Here is a 17357-nt window from a genome sequence, read left to right on the forward strand (position 1 = left end):
TTTGATTGTAGCTATACTGGAGAGTGTGAAGTGGTATCTCATTATGGTTTTGATTATCATTTCCGTGATTGCTAATGATGTTGAATATCTTTTCATGCGTTTATTGAGCATTTGTCCATCTTCAGAGAAATGTCTATTCTGATCCTTTGCTTATTATTTAATGGGGTTCTTTGTATTATTGAGTTCTAAAAGTTCTTTAAATATTTTAGATACAAGTTGCTTGTCAGGTGTATGATTTACAAAAATCTCCCATTCTGTGGTGTATCTATCTTTTTGTTTTTCCTTGACAATCGTGAACTCACAAAATCGCATGCATGTTTCCATTGTCTGTAGTCATTCTTTTCAATACTTAGCCTGTCTGTGTTTAGCCAGGGGGAGACCCTCCAAGGACGACTTCCTGTTCTGTCAATACAACACCGACTGTCTTCAAGAACGTCCTCACAGAGGTAGAATTTCAGGTCAGTGTTAGCTGGAGATGAGAGAGGACTTCCCAGGCCCCTGTAACCACTACCCCAGAGTCCCTCACAGGGCTCAGGGCCAGCTCCCCCTGCAGGCTCCTACCACCAGCTAAGCCTGGGTCGGAGCTGGGAGCTACCCTTTGGGTGGACCTGGTTTTCCCCTAACCTGATTTTCCACATATACAGAACCAAATGATCGTGCAGGAGAAGCAGAGATGAGCACCCCCCACCCCCCCACCCCCCACCCCCACCCCCACCCACCCCCGCTGGCGAGCTCTGACCCCTCCGACCTTCCTCCAAGGACAGAAATCCACACAGATAACCTCTCGCCACCTTTGTCCTTCAGGAGAGTAGATAATGCTCAGAGGATTAAAGGGTGGTGCAAGGTACAACCTCTCCCTAATAATAATAATAAAAAAACAAACAACCCAGTAGCAAAAGACAGGAGGGCAGGCGGGAGCCCTTCCCAAGGGGGACGCAGGGAAGGAGAACTGGACATCCCCGCCCTTCTACAGCACAAGCACTGCCGTTGCACACACCGTAAGTAAACACAGCCCGTACTAACAGAGCTGGCCATGAGAGTGCTCTGAACCCGGGGCCAGCCTCCCTCCAACCTCTGGCTTCAGCCATCTGTCAAAGCTCACAGTCTGTCCTCAGCCAGCTGGGAAGCTCTGAGCGCAGCCTCGGCGGTGACTGCCTTTCCTGGACTCGGATGGGCATGCGGGTTCCCACTCACTGCTAGGCCTTTGCAGTCACTTTCGCAAACCTGGGGTTCAAAGTAGCCAGTGATGTCTGCATCTTCACCTCCCATACTCTGTCCGTGCAGGGACCACGGAGGGTTGGGCCTTTCTGAAGATTTAGGAAATAATGTAGCTGGGTTTATCTACTGTTATGTTTTCTTATACATTAGCCCATACTGCCTGCTCCATATTTAAAGCAGCAAAGATACTGTTACATGAAATCCTCTTTGTCCCAACATCTGAAATAGTGGAGAAAGTATGGCTCTCAGAGTAAGAGAACTGGGTTCAGATCCCAGGTTAGCTACTTCGTAGGACATTTATATATTCCTTTATCCAGTATATTCCTATACTTAAATACTCCAGTTGACATTCCTCCACACAATGGGAAACCAATGGAAAGCTCAAAGGCCCAGCTGAGGTCCAAATGGGAAAGCTGAGTCCTCGAGGCCGGCCGAGAGAGGACAGCAGGAATTGGGACAGATGACCTCAGCAGCCTTTCTCCAAGTGCTGTCCCTTGACAATGAGGCGCAGGGCTCCACTCTGGACCTCCTGAGGCTTTGAGGTTGGGGGGTCTTCTGACAGCTCAAGTTTCAGAACCACTGCTTATGAGGGAAAGAAAAATATTAGGGGATAAGACTGAACCACTGAGATCCAGGAGCCCCTTCTCACATGGCAGGGGGCAGACACAGTTTGGTTTTATTTAAAAAGCCCTTCAGTTTCCTTACACCCACCTTCTGGGTTGATGTGAGGAGGAGAAATTACATTTGAAAAGTGCCTCTTGGGACCTCCCTGGTGGCGCAGTGGTTAAGAATCCGCCTGCCAAAGCAGGGGACACGGGTTCGAGCCCTGGTCCGGGAAGATCCCACATGCTGCAGAGCAACTAAGCCCGTGCGCCACAACTACTGAGCCCGCGTGCCACAACTACTGCAGCCCGCATGCCTAGAGCCTGTGCTCTGCAACGAGAAGTCAGCGCAATGAGAAGCCCGCGCACAGCAACGAAGAGTAGCCCCCGCTCAACGGAACTAGAGAAAGCCCGTGCGCAGCAACAAAGACCCAACACAGCCAAAAATAAATAAACAAAGTGCCTCTTGGTCAACAAATGGGAGGTATTAATAATATTATGAATAATAAAGACAGCTTTGGTCCTGCTAGGTCGTACATTCCTCTCTCCACCATAAAGCACCAGTGGAATCTAACGGCCTTCCTGGTGTTATTATGGGATTGCAACATTGCGTATTAAGATATACTTTCACAGAAGATCAAGGTTAGGTGTGACCCATAGACAGCCTAACAGGAAATAAATCTGATTCAATGAAACGATTGCTATTTTAACTCTCAAAGGCATTTTGTTTCTTCTTTAATGCTTTTTATTTTGAATAGACAGCATATGTTCATTTTACACGCTTCAAAAGGAACAAGGGTATACAGTGAAGTTTCCCTCCCTCCCTCACCCCCTTAGCCCTCCCTACAGGTAGACACTAACATTTCTCCTCTATCTTTGGAGACAAATTTATACGTTCTTTGTCCCTATGTACAAATGACTGGCATACTTCACACAGGATTCTGCACCTTGATTTTTTTCCCTATAAATTTTAAAGATCTTTCCATATCAGCACACATAGTTCCCTTATTCTTTTAAACTACCGCATAGCATTCGATGATGGAATGGATGCACCACGATTTATTTGACTCTGTCCCTTTGGTGGATATGTAACTCATTTCCAATCCTTCCATATCAAAAATAATGGTGTTTACATTCCAACTGAAGTCCTTGCTAGAGATGCCCAAGGGTCTCTGCCCCCATGCTCTCATCCGGGGCATTTTAGATGAGGCGGCCGTCTACAGTTTTGGCCAGGGTAAAACATTTACAATAAACAAAAACAAAACAAAGCCCTTAACAGCCGGAGCCTCCCACGCCTCCCTCTCCACGCGGTGCGCCCCACACGTGGCGCTGCGGTTCCCGCGCTGGTCCAGAGCTAGCGGACCTGCTCTCCGGCACGTGTAGCGGCAACTGCGGACGCAGCCCGCGCGCCGCTGCTGCGCTCCTCCCGGCGCCCACCTCCAGTCTGGAGCCTGCAGGCCCGGGCGGCCGCGGGGGCTCGCGGACGCTGCAAAGGCCCACGAGGTGCGGGCGGCGGGTAGTCCCGCGCGCCCTCGGACAATCACCTGCCCGCCCGGAGCGCGCCAGCGCGGGTGCCTGGCAACCGCCAGCCAATCGCCGCCGGACCCCGGCCGTTTTACGGCAGCAAGCCTCGCCCCCACGCGCTGCCGAGGGGCGGGGAGGAGGTGTGCGGCGAGCGCGAGCCAATCCGTGCCGCCGCCTCCCGCCCTGCGCCCTCCCATTGGCCCAGAGTCAGGTGGCGGGCCGCGACCGTACGGTGGGGCCGAGCTGTCGTGAGGCACGCCGGCGAGCGGTTGCGGTGTCCGCGCTGTCCGCTCCGCCGGGTGTCATTGGGCTCCGAGGAGCGGCGCCCAGGGCACCGCGGGCGGCCTGGTGTCTGGCACGGCCATGGCGGGCGCGCTGGTGCGGAAGGCGGCGGACTATGTCCGGAGCAAGGACTTCCGGGACTACCTCATGAGGTGACGAGTCCCCGGGGCCGGACCCACCGAGGGGTCCGGTGTGCGGAGCCGACGCCGCCGGGACGAGGGGCCGCGAGGGTGCGGGCAGCGGGGTGGGCTCCGCGCAACGGGGCGGGGATTCCGGGGCGGCGGGGCGGTGGGTTGCGGACAGCGGGGTTGGGGCTCCCGGCCTTGGGGCGGGAGTCCAGGCAGCCGGGCAGGGTCCCGGGGTAGTGGCGCCTGGGGCTCCGGACAGTGGGGCAGCGGGGCGGGCCGGAGCCCCGGCGGGGGGACCCCCACCCCGGCGCGGGCGGGCGCCGAGAGCGGGCCCGGTCCGGCGAGTGGGGCCGGAGCTCCGGCTCGCTGCACCTGCTTGGCAGGTGTGTGCCCAGGTGTGCGGCGGACCTGCCCCGGGCGCGGGCTGGGAGGGCGCGTCCCGGCATCGCTCGGTGGAAGGTGAGCCGCAGGTGCTCCTTTTCCGCGACAAGGGCACTGAGCCTGCCCGGTCGACCTCGCCCTTCGGATTTCGCAGCTTCAGGACGTCAAGCGTGGGACGGAATCAAATCTAACATACGAATATTCTGCCAACCAAGGGCATACTTTTTAATATTCTGCTTTCCATTAAGTCTTTATTTTCAATGAGAAAGAAAGGGCAGTGGCGGGATGAAAAGCCTACTTCCTATGTTTTATTTTATTATTTGGCTCCGCCGCTCGTCAGGCGGGGTCCTAATCCCGCCCCCCCACAGGGGCCACCTGCGCTCCCTGCATTGGAAGCGCTAGTCTTAACCACTGGACCTCCAGGGAAGTCCCACTTTCTGTATTTTATTTTCGCCTGTAATCTTTTTACAGCTAGCTTTTTATTTCATTTATTTAATATAACTTTAAAACCGTTTGATATAGTTTATTTAGGTGTATACATTTTAGTTTTTCTTTGTGATTTTTTTTTAAACCTAGGTAAGTGTAGGGCTGCAGTATTTTTCAACAGGTTAGTGTAGTAAAGAGGTGAAGTGATGACAGCTGAGGAGAAATAAGTATCTATAGGGTACAGTATGAAGGCAGCTTCATTTTACCAGTAAAAGAAAAAAAAAGGATTTTTTTTTTAATTCTGAATTTTATTGCAAATACTGTTTGCTTGTAATTTTAAAGGGCAGTAGGGTAAGAAAAATAATTGTTTGCCACGTGGTAAATTTGGAAACAGAAGCTTCACTCTTGACTTTCCAAAAATGAACTTTGTGTACTTGCATAGGACCATGATTAATTAGGACAGATGTTTAGTACTGTGGAGCAGAGTATTTATCAGAGTAATGTGCTGGGGAGATCGGAGGAGAGTAGTCATGGGAGGCTGTGTTATTAGTCCCTGCAGTCAAGTTTCTCTATGACTTCAAATATTACCTTAGGTTTCACTAATGTTTCTCCTTTGTATGAGCCTTCCTAATAGTTAAGTACAGCTAAGGGTAAAACTGTATGATGTAATTAAGAATAAAGTCTTATCCATATTAGAAATATGCTGATGATTACCTAACATTCTATTACACAAGAAGAATTTGTAAAATATATGTATTTTCAATGAAGAGAGTTAGCCCTGCTTTTCTACATGTATGGTTTTTTTTACTAGACAGGTGTCTGTGAGCCAGATATTTCAATTGAATACTTTGATATATGGTCTAACCTTTTTTCAAAGATTAAGTTCATGTAGCTTTAATGTTTACATGCCTTTTCTAGTATTGCTTTTATTGTATCAAGCTCTGACTAAATGAGGAAAAAAAGAGAATTGCAGTGTCCAGGAAAGTGCTGCCTGGTAGGACATCCAGCTAGGATTCTGAAGAATGACTTCTAGCCAAGGGATCCCCAGCAGTCAATCCCAGTGGACTTTTGTTACCCTGTCTGTGAGATGGGTTTAATGACAGTGCCCTATCTGGTTGGGTTGTTGAGAAAAGTAAACCAGATGAGGGATGTGAAAATACTTGGAAACCCCAAATCACTACGTATTTCTATTATATCTTGCTATTTTTGTAGCAGAAACATTTTAAAAAGTGTACTCATATGGGAAAAGTTAAAATCTTCAGTGTGAGTGTTACTGAACAGAACTTGAGTCTGTGCACCCGACGCACAGCAAAGCCGGTCTCCTGACACTGGTTGTGGGGAAGGGAAGTGCAGCGTTTACTGCAGGGCGCCTGCCAACCAAGGAGAAGGGGCAACTCATGCTCAAACTCCCAGATGGCTTTCAGGGAGGGGTTTTTAAAGACACATTAGGAGTGAGGGTTGCGGGATGCGTGATCAGTTTGTGGACTTTCTTCTGACTGGTAGGTGGTGAGGTAACAGGGTGATATTTTGGGAATCTTTATGTCAACCTTCTAGTTCCAACTAGTCTGAAGGCTACCTCTTGTGGTGGGAATGTAGTGACCATCCTCCACCTGGGTGGGAGCCTTAGTTCCTGCAGAACAACTCAAAGATATGTGTTAGATTGATATGTGTATCCCTTCAGGAGGAACTAGGGCTCTGTTTTATCGCTGAACTATTGTTTAAGCTATCATTACTTTTCTTGCTTAACTGCTTTTCCTTCTTCCTGCATTCCCTCACTTCCCTCCTTAGCAACTGCTTGAGTCCGCCCTTGGGAACTTGGGGAAGGCCTGGAAGACTCAAGCCTTTTTCTACAACAAGAAACGGGGGGCACAGAGGGGCATTTGTACTCAGGAAGGCCCTGCAGGGTCCTGCTCAGTTTCATGAGGCGTAAAGCTCTGCGATTTTGACTTGGAAATCCTTCTGTGGACTGAACAGGTGAAGTGAGATGTCCACTGGCCTTGTCTTCCCTGCTGCTCCTGGCAGCAGTAGGATTTCATGCCAGCCTGCAGAGCAGTGATTGGGCTGATATCAAAACGCTCAGCAGCAGCTCATTTATTAGCTTTTTCTCCAGAAAGGAGTCACTTCTCCCCAGCATTTATTAGAGGAACGTTTCCCCTGTTTGGTCCTCTAGTCTTCTTGCTTACGGCCCCTGCTTTGCTTTGGCAAATAAATAAAGCCATAAGGAGACAATTTCATATTCTCTTCCAATCAGAGACGGGGCCCTGTGCCTTCTCGCCTTGTCAATCATTTGCACTCCTGAACAACTCAAGCTCTCTAGCGTTGTTTTTACAGCCTGCCGAAGGGGTGTAGAGGTTTTCCAAACTAAAGCTGCTCTAGAATTTTTAAAGTCATTTTATTAACAACATAGTTGAAGTTTTTAGCAAAAATTTAAAGTCATATTTTACATAGATTATAACCTCCTGTCAATTACATTTTATGGATAAGACTGAAATGTCTTTCTTACTAAAGTGAATTTCCAAGTGTATTTTAAAATGTTGATTTTTTTTTTTTCATTGAGGAACAGGAGTTAGAACAGGCTGTAACCAAAGGCAGTGTGTGGACTTTGATTGGATCTGATATGGGAAAAAACAGCTATAAACGGCATTACTGGGACAACTGGGGCATTTAACTTGGGTCTTAGTATTAAACTGTTAAGTAATTCCTGACAGTTTTTGTTGGAAGCGATGGCAGTAGTATTACACCTATAGGTGATGGGTTTGATGATGGGTTTGCAACCCAGCCCATTTGCTTTCCAGCTGTGTAGTCTTGGACAAATTGCTTGGTGTTGGGGCTTTGGTAGCTGTTTGACAACACAGCACAGTGCTGTGCATATTACAAAAGTAAATGTTCTCTTGTTATTGTTATCAGTATTCCATGTTTAATCCCTGGGCTCCCAGTGCTCCTTCTGATGCCTTCCATCCTTCCTTTCACTGATTTCTTCTTACTTACTTTAATGAAAATCTTGAATCAAGAACTTCCTGGATCTCTATTATCGTTTTGTTTTGTTTTTTTTAAATAAACTATTTCCTCACATACGTTATTGGTGGAGTAAAAGAAGATAGCTGTCTCTTTTTTGCTCTTATTCTCCCTCCTGAATTTTGGTTAAGAAAAATAAATTAGATGAGCAACTAAGTTTTCAGGTAGGATGTGTGTTCTAGTGGCTGAGTCGGTCAAGGTCTGTGTATGTTTATCCTAGAGATTTACTCCCCCCCCTCAGAGAAGTGAACAGAGGTGTACGTGCACATATGTATTTGGATATATGTGCAAAGAATGCTTGCTTAGGTAGAACCTAGATCACGAGTATTTGAAAATCAGTTAATCAGTCAGCATGCTCTTGTAAATCTGAAGTGAGTTGGCTGTTGGCAGTGAATATTCTCCAGTTAATGAGGTTATCTATTCTAAGTTATTTTAACTTCTTAGTTTCCAGGAGAGCTTTAAGAATTTATATTTACTACCCAAGTGAGAAGTTGCAGTGGAAAACAGGGAGTCTTTCACAAGTTATAGGATATTAGAGCTGGAATGGACTTCAGACATCAGGTAGTCCAACACTTCACCTGCCATATGGAAAAACAGATCCAAACCAGGCGGAAAAGTTGAGACCCTCTGGACGCCAAACCTGTGAAACCAAAACAGGAATGTCATTAAGATGACATTAAGATTTAAAGGGAAATGGTTATGCACAAAAACCTTTGAAAAGAAGGTTTCAGGTACTTTCTTTGCACCTACTTTTCCTGTGTCTGCCTCCCTTCTCTGCCATGCTGCTTGCATACCCGCCCCTGGCCTTACTTCCCTGCCATGTAAATGACCTTCAGAAAGTTACTGAGGCTGAAAGTGTTGAAGCAGAACTGGCCACAGGAATCTCTTTTCTGCCGTCCAGTTTAGTTTTGACCATCTAAATACAGTTGAATATCACACATTCTGATTGTTAAAACTCCCTCTCATTTTAACTTGGACTAGAAAATGAGGTACAAGTTGCTGAGCGTAACTGAAATGGCAGTGAGCGTTTTCAGCCTGTAGGAGAACTGCAGTCTCGAACGTCTCCAAGCCTTACCCCGCTCTCAGTGATGACATAAACAGACTATGCTAGGCTGCCACTTAGATCCTTTTAGTACTGTGTAAACAAGTTATAAATTACTCACAGTACTTTCAGAGAAAGCTAACAGTTACTGTCAGTAATTTTAGGAAAGGAAGAAACAGATTGGCAATGCCGAGAAGACATTAAGAAAATAAAAATGAGCTTAGAAGAAACCTGGAGCCAAACAAACAGTATTCCAAATTAAGGAGAAACAGAGGATAAAGTTTATGCAGGGTAGTCATCCTCTGTCAACCTCCATCATCATTCTTAACGGGGGAGATCGGTTTTTCCTCCGCAAGAATTCAAGGTCATAAGTGAACCAAGAAAACCCTTATGCATTTTGAGGTTGTTTTAACCTTCACTGAAACAAAATACAGGCAACATACCGAATAAAGAGAAAGTCAAGGGTATTTTCCACACAGTTTTAACATTATTGTCCGCCAACTGCAGTTTGTGTTGCTCATAAGTTTACCTTTCTTTGGAACAGAAGCTAATACATACTAGGAAGCTTTTCTTGTCCGGTTTGGCTCTGCGCAAATATGCTTCTCAGATTTTTTGCCTGAGTACTTGATGCATGTTTTGGACAGTTCTGACATAGAATTAAGGGATGCTGAGTTGTGGCTTTTTGTATTTCCCAGGGATGTTTAGAATAAATTTATTCTCAGATTGGCTTATTGTCATTAAACCACTATTAAAGTGATGTGATCAGCTTTATTTTTGTGGTCACTTTCACATAGGACTTTGGGATTGAGCAGAGTATGATGGCAGAAGTTATTCCTCCTTCACACTCCTTTATAACCTGCCTGTTGTAAAATAGGGTAGAATTTGAACTATTGCACAACTCAAGGAAAGAGTCCTGAATTGAAAACTCAATTATCTCCAAGCTGACAATTTAGATTTTAAGAAACACATCTTTTAAAATATTTTTGTAGGAAAAAAATGTGCCATTGGTAATTTACAGATAAATAAAAGGCCTGTGTTCAGATCCTGAACAAAGGAGAGTGACACCACAGGTGACTATAGTCCATAAACTACTGGATCCTGCCCTCTGACCTGATAAGGGACTCACCCTCTCTGCCGTCCAAACACTGTGCTGAGCTTGGACTTGCTGTGAAATACAATCTTGGCAACGTAATTTGTTACCGCAGTTGAAACATTATCTATTAAAACAGTGCACTTAACATTGAAAGACAGACTCTTTCTAGGCTGTTCGTATTTCATAACAGAACCTATTTGAAGTATATTATTAGCATCGTCAACAACTACTCTCATGCTGGAGATTAGAACCTCCTTGACCTCTGCATCAAAACAACTAGCGGAGCTGTTTGGACGAGACAGTGTGTATAGAGGATTTTATCATTTTATTTCAGTAATTCTTTCAGGAGCTACACTTTCAAGAGTTTGCCTTGTCAGAACAATTAAGCTATATCCTGAAAAGAAGAAATGCCATCTCAGAAGTAAAATTAATTCGACGTATTTCTGAATGGTATTAATTTTAGCATTCAGGAAAACAATTCACTTAACATTAGAAGACCTTTCTCTTCATTCGTTCAGCAAACATTTTCTGAGTGCCTTGTGAATTCTGGGTACCACTTGGGCCAGAGTTTCAGCTGTGAACAGAATATGGAATTACACGCCTATTTTTAGGAGCTTACGTTCTGGTGAGAGGCTGTTGGTAAGTAAAAACGGAAAGTCCGTTGCTGGTAGAATTCTGCAGCATTGTGCTTCTCTCCAACTTGTCATTTTCAAAGAAATGCCCCCTATAAGCCTGTGCTGTCCAGTCTGAGAGCCACAAGCCCCAGGTGGCAGGGGAGCTCGTGGAGGGTGCCCAGTCCAAGCTGAGCTGTGTCGACACCCACCGGATCTCGGAGACTCAGTGCCGAAATAGAATGTAAAATACGTCATCAATAGGTTGTTATTGATTACGTAAAATAGTTAGAAATGTTGGAATAAATAATAAAATTAACTCCTGTTGTTTTTCACTTTTGTTAACATGACTTCTAGAAATTTTTAAATTTCATGTGACTCCTGTTCGTGACTTGCATTATATTCCTGTTGGATAGCTCCACTCTAAGGATTAAGTTTACGTTTCATAAAATTAAGGTTTACTTTCATTAGGTCAAAGTTATTGACCTAATATCACTAGATCTTCTCAAGAAAAAAAAAAGAATATGTGCTCCTAGTGTTGTAGTTCTGTTACTGAAACTTGAACACATGTATGAGGTTAAAGTAACCGAAATCTTACAAAGCATCTGATCTTTTTTTTTTTCCCCTCATGTCTCTCCTGTCTGAACCTCGGTGACTCCTCACAAAATAGTACGGTAAGAACCTGTCGCTACTTCATATCAGGCTTCTGCAGACTTTCTGCATTAACAGAGTATGGACAGGAGACAGCTATCATGCCACATCCTGGGACCTTGTGGGTCCCGGGCTAAGGGCACCTCCAGTGACCCCTTGGTCCTCCGGTTCCACTCTGGACACTAACTTCTCTGCAGGACCAGTGCATTGACTGATGAATATCTGACAGAGCACAGACCAAACATGTATTCCAGGAAAGGGAAGTGAGAACTAGAGTCTTGTACTCGATAGAAAAGATGTATTATTAACTTTCTGTGGTTAGATATTTTAGTAACTAGTGTTGAAATTATCTTTACCTTTTATGTTCTTTTTATGAAATATCTCAAGTATATCTCAATGCTTATAATCACAAGTGTATATATAGCCCTTAACTTGCAGAACGCTGCTTCATATAACCCTACACTCACCACAGTAAAACTTTGAATACTGTCTTGTGACCAGAAGTCCCCCGGGCTGCCTCAGGTTTCAGATTTATGCCGTGGCCTCTTACTACCTGGCCGCAGCTGTGAGCGCAGACGCCTGGCCTGGCTGAGCCCCTCAGGGCAGCCCTGAGTGTGTGCATAATGCGGGGATCTGGGGGCCACCGTGCAGAGTAGAGCAGAGCGGTGGAAAGTGATTAAACAGGCAAGCGATGGGAATAGACTGACGTGGTCAAAAAAAGGAGGAGAGAAACATCACTGGAGTAACAGAGAGTTAAAAGTGAAGGGACACAAAGGGAAGGACAGGAAGGGAAACAGGCGGGTAGGTGAGGAGGGATAGATACTCCATCACCAGAGGTCTGGAGGATGAGGAAGGGGGAAAATGGCCAGGCTTCATCTAGGCACAAGAAGCATTAAAGTGTCAGCAATGAGTAGCTGAGACAAAATCCAGTCTGAAAGCAGGAGGACTAAATAGCCTTCCCCAGAACCTCAAAGATTCTTTATACCAACTGTGCCTGAGGTGCGGCGTCCATAACTCAGGTGTGAGATTGTGCAGTACTCACCATGCTGGCAGTAGAACAGCTCTGACAGTTTTACAGCTATTTAAGGCAGAGGCCTCATGCTTACATTAAACACGTTATGTAAATGTTTCAAAATATTCTTAAATCATGACGAAGGTAATTCTCACTTATTTTTCTTGCATTTCCTTGTTTCTCATTCTTACGAAGTTTTTGGATTTTAATGACTCTTGGTCAGTATTAGAAATGCAGGTCTAGAAAGGTATTTTGCAGTCTGCGTTTATCTTAAATGCTCTGATAGGCAGAAATAAAGCACTGCTTAATGTTCTGATAACTGAAAAGGGTCTTTACCCAACAGTGTGTGGTTTCCTTCATATTTTATTTTATTTTTTGTTTTTCACTTTTTTTGGGCCATGCTGCACTGCTTTCGGGATCTTAGTTCCCCATCCAGGGATGGAACCCGGGCCAGGGCAGTGAAAGCACCAAGTCCTAACCGTTGGACCGCCAGGGAACTCCCTCCTTCATATTTTAAAGCATTATTTGCAAATCGTACATAAATAAAACAATTTTTAATTTAATGGGGAAAGCCCCTGGACTTATTTCAACCTCAGAAGTTAAATTAAATTGCATGTTGCTACTGTTCAACGTGGACAACTTCATTTCGGTACCCTGGGATGGCCATGGTCGTACATGAGAAACTCCTGATCCATTTCTTAAATATAGGCTGTTCCTATTACTTCAAAATTAATTTTCAGTTTAATTTCTCATTATCTGGGGGTCTGAGTGTAGATTTTTAGGTTCTCTGATCTTCATATAGCTCGTATGAGCTGAAAAGCAATTTCTTCCCTTATTAAGTTACTTTCTTCAGAAAAAGTATCCAACTTAGGGTCTGCATTTTAAGAGATGTTGACAAATAAATACCTTAATGAAAATTTGAAAAAAGTTTGATAGATTTAAATGTTACATTACGAGAATGGTTGTAACAGGTTTAAGTTGTAGCAAGAGTGACTTGTGTAAGAATTTAATCTCATTTGAAAATTCTCTAAACGGGACAGTCTGAGATTACTTAGTTGTGATCTGGAAGCTGGTAGGGACCTTGGTAAAGTGCCCGATCCCTTCTGGTTTGGGGCTCTCACCTTGTGAGAACTGCTGATTCATAGGCACATGCTTGCACACTGAACGCCTGCACGGTAACCTTCCCCAGTTAACCGCACACTTCACGTCACTGTTTAAGAGAAGTTGTAGCTGTTCACGCTCTGTCTTCACTTTTCCTCTTCTTTCTCCCCTCATTTTTTAACAGCACTTTTGGGGCCCAGTAGCCAACTGGGGTCTTCCCATTGCCGCCATCAATGACATGAAGAAGTCTCCGGAGATTATCAGCGGGCGGATGACATTTGGTAAGGATGCAGATTGGAATAACTGGGAGGCTCTTCATATAAAATCATAGCATAATACAGCTCCTGCTTACATTTCAAGTGCGTAGCACCAGACACTACAGTCACCATTAGAAAGTAACGTAAAGCGCCTGACGTCATTGATGGGTGTTACTCCTCATGGTAAGGAAGGAAAAGGGTTACTGTAGTTGGAAGTATTTGTTAAGGTCCCGTTTGCCTTTCAGATGTAGTCCCCCTAGTTAAGGAGTGTGTCCTCTTGAACTTTATGTGGAAAAAGGATCTTAAAGTTTACTTGAAGTCCTGATATTTGAACATAAAACTCGTTGAGGGGATTAAATAGCAGTTCTTTCAGATAAGGGACTATAAACCACTCTAGGGGACAGAAAAGGAGGCTAGAACTGATGTCAGTTTACTGACATTATGTTCTTTAACTGTTTAAGTAATAAGTAACAATACGTAACGGGAGCAAACCATCTGATGAGTTTCCCATTCATGGAAGCATCTAAGCAATAGCTTTTATCATCTGTAAAGGTTTTAGCAGAAAAGGTTCTTTTTTTGAGGCAGTTGCCCCTGTCAGCCCTCAGCTGGAGGCTGCAGGTCACTGTCCTGCGTGTCCCCGCAGCCCTCAGCTGGAGGCTGCAGGTCACTGTCCCGCGTGTCCCCGCAGCCCTCTGCTGGAGGCTGCAGGTCACTGTCCCGCGTGTCCCCGCAGCCCTCTGCTGGAGGCTGCAGGTCACTGTCCCGCGTGTCCCCGCAGCCCTCAGCTGGAGGCTGCAGGTCACTGTCCCGCGTGTCCCCGCAGCCCTCAGCTGGAGGCTGCAGGTCACTGTCCCGCGTGTCCCCGCAGCCCTCAGCTGGAGGCTGCAGGTCACTGTCCCGCGTGTCCCCGCAGCCCTCAGCTGGAGGCTGCAGGTCACTGTCCCGCGTGTCCCCGCAGCCCTCTGCTGGAGGCTGCAGGTCACTGTCCCGCGTGTCCCCGCAGCCCTCAGCTGGAGGCTGCAGGTCACTGTCCCGCGTGTCCCCGCAGCCCTCTGCTGGAGGCTGCAGGTCACTGTCCCGCGTGTCCCCGCAGCCCTCAGCTGGAGGCTGCAGGTCACTGTCCCGCGTGTCCCCGCAGCCCTCAGCTGGAGGCTGCAGGTCACTGTCCCGCGTGTCCCCGCAGCCCTCAGCTGGAGGCTGCAGGTCACTGTCCCGCGTGTCCCCGCAGCCCTCAGCTGGAGGCTGCAGGTCACTGTCCCGCGTGTCCCCGCAGCCCTCTGCTGGAGGCTGCAGGTCACTGTCCCGCGTGTCCCCGCAGCCCTCAGCTGGAGGCTGCAGGTCACTGTCCCGCGTGTCCCCGCAGCCCTCAGCTGGAGGCTGCAGGTCACTGTCCCGCGTGTCCCCGCAGCCCTCAGCTGGAGGCTGCAGGTCACTGTCCCGCGTGTCCCCGCAGCCCTCAGCTGGAGGCTGCAGGTCACTGTCCCGCGTGTCCCCGCAGCCCTCAGCTGGAGGCTGCAGGTCACTGTCCCGCGTGTCCCCGCAGCCCTCTGCTGGAGGCTGCAGGTCACTGTCCCGCGTGTCCCCGCAGCCCTCTGCTGGAGGCTGCAGGTCACTGTCCCGCGTGTCCCCGCAGCCCTCTGCTGGAGGCTGCAGGTCACTGTCCCGCGTGTCCCCGCAGCCCTCAGCTGGAGGCTGCAGGTCACTGTCCCGCGTGTCCCCGCAGCCCTCAGCTGGAGGCTGCAGGTCACTGTCCCGCGTGTCCCCGCAGCCCTCAGCTGGAGGCTGCAGGTCACTGTCCCGCGTGTCCCCGCAGCCCTCTGCTGGAGGCTGCAGGTCACTGTCCCGCGTGTCCCCGCAGCCCTCAGCTGGAGGCTGCAGGTCACTGTCCCGCGTGTCCCCGCAGCCCTCAGCTGGAGGCTGCAGGTCACTGTCCCGCGTGTCCCCGCAGCCCTCAGCTGGAGGCTGCAGGTCACTGTCCCGCGTGTCCCCGCAGCCCTCTGCTGGAGGCTGCAGGTCACTGTCCCGCGTGTCCCCGCAGCCCTCTGCTGGAGGCTGCAGGTCACTGTCCCGCGTGTCCCCGCAGCCCTCTGCTGGAGGCTGCAGGTCACTGTCCCGCGTGTCCCCGCAGCCCTCTGCTGGAGGCTGCAGGTCACTGTCCCGCGTGTCCCCGCAGCCCTCTGCTGGAGGCTGCAGGTCACTGTCCCGCGTGTCCCCGCAGCCCTCTGCTGGAGGCTGCAGGTCACTGTCCCGCGTGTCCCCGCAGCCCTCTGCTGGAGGCTGCAGGTCACTGTCCCGCGTGTCCCCGCAGCCCTCTGCTGGAGGCTGCAGGTCACTGTCCCGCGTGTCCCCGCAGCCCTCTGCTGTTACTCGCTGGCGTTCATGAGATTCGCCTACAAGGTGCAGCCTCGCAACTGGCTGCTGTTCGCCTGCCACGCCACCAACGAGGTAGCCCAGCTCACCCAGGGCGGACGGCTGCTCCGGCACGAGTAAGTAGGTCCCGCTGAGCTTTGTGTTCTGAGGAGCTGGGGAGGCCTGTGTCTGTCGTGGGGCGGGCTGTGACTGTGCGGCTGGGGAGACTCGATGCAGAGCAGAAATACGCTGAGAAGCGACTGCGCCGTTGAGACAGTGCGATGAGAATTCACTTATCAAACATGAAAATTAGCATGAAATAGGGTATTACTGTTCTTATGACATCGTGAGTTGAAATACATGTTAACGTAAAGGTGTCTTCTTAAAGCCCTCCAAGGCCTTCGAGGCTGGCGGTGAAGTTTTGTTTCTCATTGCGTTTGTCTTTGTGCTCCTTCCCAGGATGTCTAAAAATGCCTCAGCATAACAATGGAAAATGAAGAACCGGCTTCTTGAAGGGGTGGCATTGCCAGCTGCTGCTGCTGAGTCACACATTCCACCCTAGTGAATAGTCTTGCTAAGAGAAATATGCAGAATGCTATTTTTACTAACCAGACGATTCTTCTAGAAATAGCAGGGAGTTCCCAAACCCACTCTCGGCTGCCTTACAAGTACTGAATGTTTTACTTCTCTTCAGAAAGCATAGCTCAAATATGCGATCAATGTAATGATTCCCAGTGATGGTTTTATCTGCAGTAATATGTATGTTATCTGTTAGAAGTTACCTTATGAAAAACCGAAGAGAACAAAATTTGTAACCATCAGCATTTAAGTACTCAGAAATCCTGACCTTTCGTTTAATGACCATGAGACAGCTGGCAGCTGGCCACATAGCTAAAATCACATTGCCAGTGTTTGAAAAGGTATTTGTATTTCCATGCAGTGTGTATATTGAAATGCTGTAAATTAATGGCAATAAATGATTTAAATATTTGTCAAATGAGCATGATTAAATGCCTTATTAAGAAACTGAAGAACTATATCCCTAAAAGGTCAATTACAGGTGAAATGTGGAACTCCTTGAAAATGATTCAGATGGCTAGGGAAGTGACAAGCTGGGGGCCAGTTTCGGGAAAGCGTCCACATTCCCAGCTATTCATAATGCGCTCTTGCAATGGGCAGATATTAGAAAAGGCACCCAAGCACTGCGCCTAAAACTGCCCCGCACTAGCTGACTGCAGGCTGCCCGGAAGCATCCTGGGCTTGAGTTTCCCCCCGAGGCAGGTCAGCTAACGTCTGTGCTGTTTCCAGGGAAGCCATGGGGCTTGCAGGCCCACAGCACGTGTCGACGGCCTGGTGGCCAGCGCCGCGCTGGGCCCCGGGAGTGGAGGCTGACCTCTGGGCAGGGAGCCAGCTCTGCGGGGCAGGGGTGGACCCGCGGCCCGAGAGCGTCCTGAGAGCACAGTCCTCACGCCTCAGGTCACATCACGCACTTAGTTGGAGTTTTTCAACCTTCACCGTGAACGTGAGCACTGTTTCCCATCTCCTGGCAATAGTGGACGAGGGCGGCAGGCGCAGGGCTGACGTCGGCGGGTCTGTGTCCCAGCACCTCCTCAGCTAGCCTGTCCCCTCTGAATCATTTCTGTCACTTTTTCTTTCCTTCAGAGG

At 48.1% G+C, this 17357-nt stretch overlaps 1 protein-coding gene across 3 annotated transcripts; it reads left to right on the plus strand.

Moving 5' to 3' along the window:
• Positions 1-3580: 3580 nt before the first annotated feature.
• On the plus strand, positions 3581-16692 carry MPC1 (mitochondrial pyruvate carrier 1). 3 transcript variants are annotated; one of them, XM_067701566.1, is made up of 5 exons: positions 3581-3778; positions 5033-5036; positions 13271-13367; positions 15697-15829; positions 16152-16692. In XM_067701566.1, the coding sequence occupies exons 1-5, from the start codon at positions 3708-3710 to the stop codon at positions 16174-16176; spliced, it is 330 nt and encodes a 109-aa protein (XP_067557667.1). In that variant the 5' UTR covers positions 3581-3707; the 3' UTR covers positions 16177-16692. The 3 variants fall into 3 exon arrangements, with proteins under 3 accessions (XP_067557667.1, XP_067557666.1, XP_067557665.1); XM_067701565.1 differs by lacking the exons at positions 3581-3778; positions 5033-5036 and adding an exon at positions 8508-10354; XM_067701564.1 differs by lacking the exons at positions 3581-3778; positions 5033-5036 and adding an exon at positions 10714-10996.
• Positions 16693-17357: the final 665 nt, after the last annotated feature.

Source organism: Pseudorca crassidens, chromosome 13 (genome assembly GCF_039906515.1).
Source record: "Pseudorca crassidens isolate mPseCra1 chromosome 13, mPseCra1.hap1, whole genome shotgun sequence".
NCBI classification, from domain to species: Eukaryota; Metazoa; Chordata; class Mammalia; order Artiodactyla; family Delphinidae; genus Pseudorca; species Pseudorca crassidens.

Coding starts and splice junctions, on each gene's coding strand:
- MPC1 (XM_067701566.1), top strand. CDS start 3,708: ATGGCGGGCGCGCTGGTGCGGAAGGCGGCGGACTATGTCCGGAGCAAG. Junction 13,368..15,696: donor CAGCGGGCGGATGACATTTG/GTAAGGATGCAG, acceptor GTGTCCCCGCAG/CCCTCTGCTGTTACTCGCTG. Junction 15,830..16,151: donor GGACGGCTGCTCCGGCACGA/GTAAGTAGGTCC, acceptor GCTCCTTCCCAG/GATGTCTAAAAATGCCTCAG.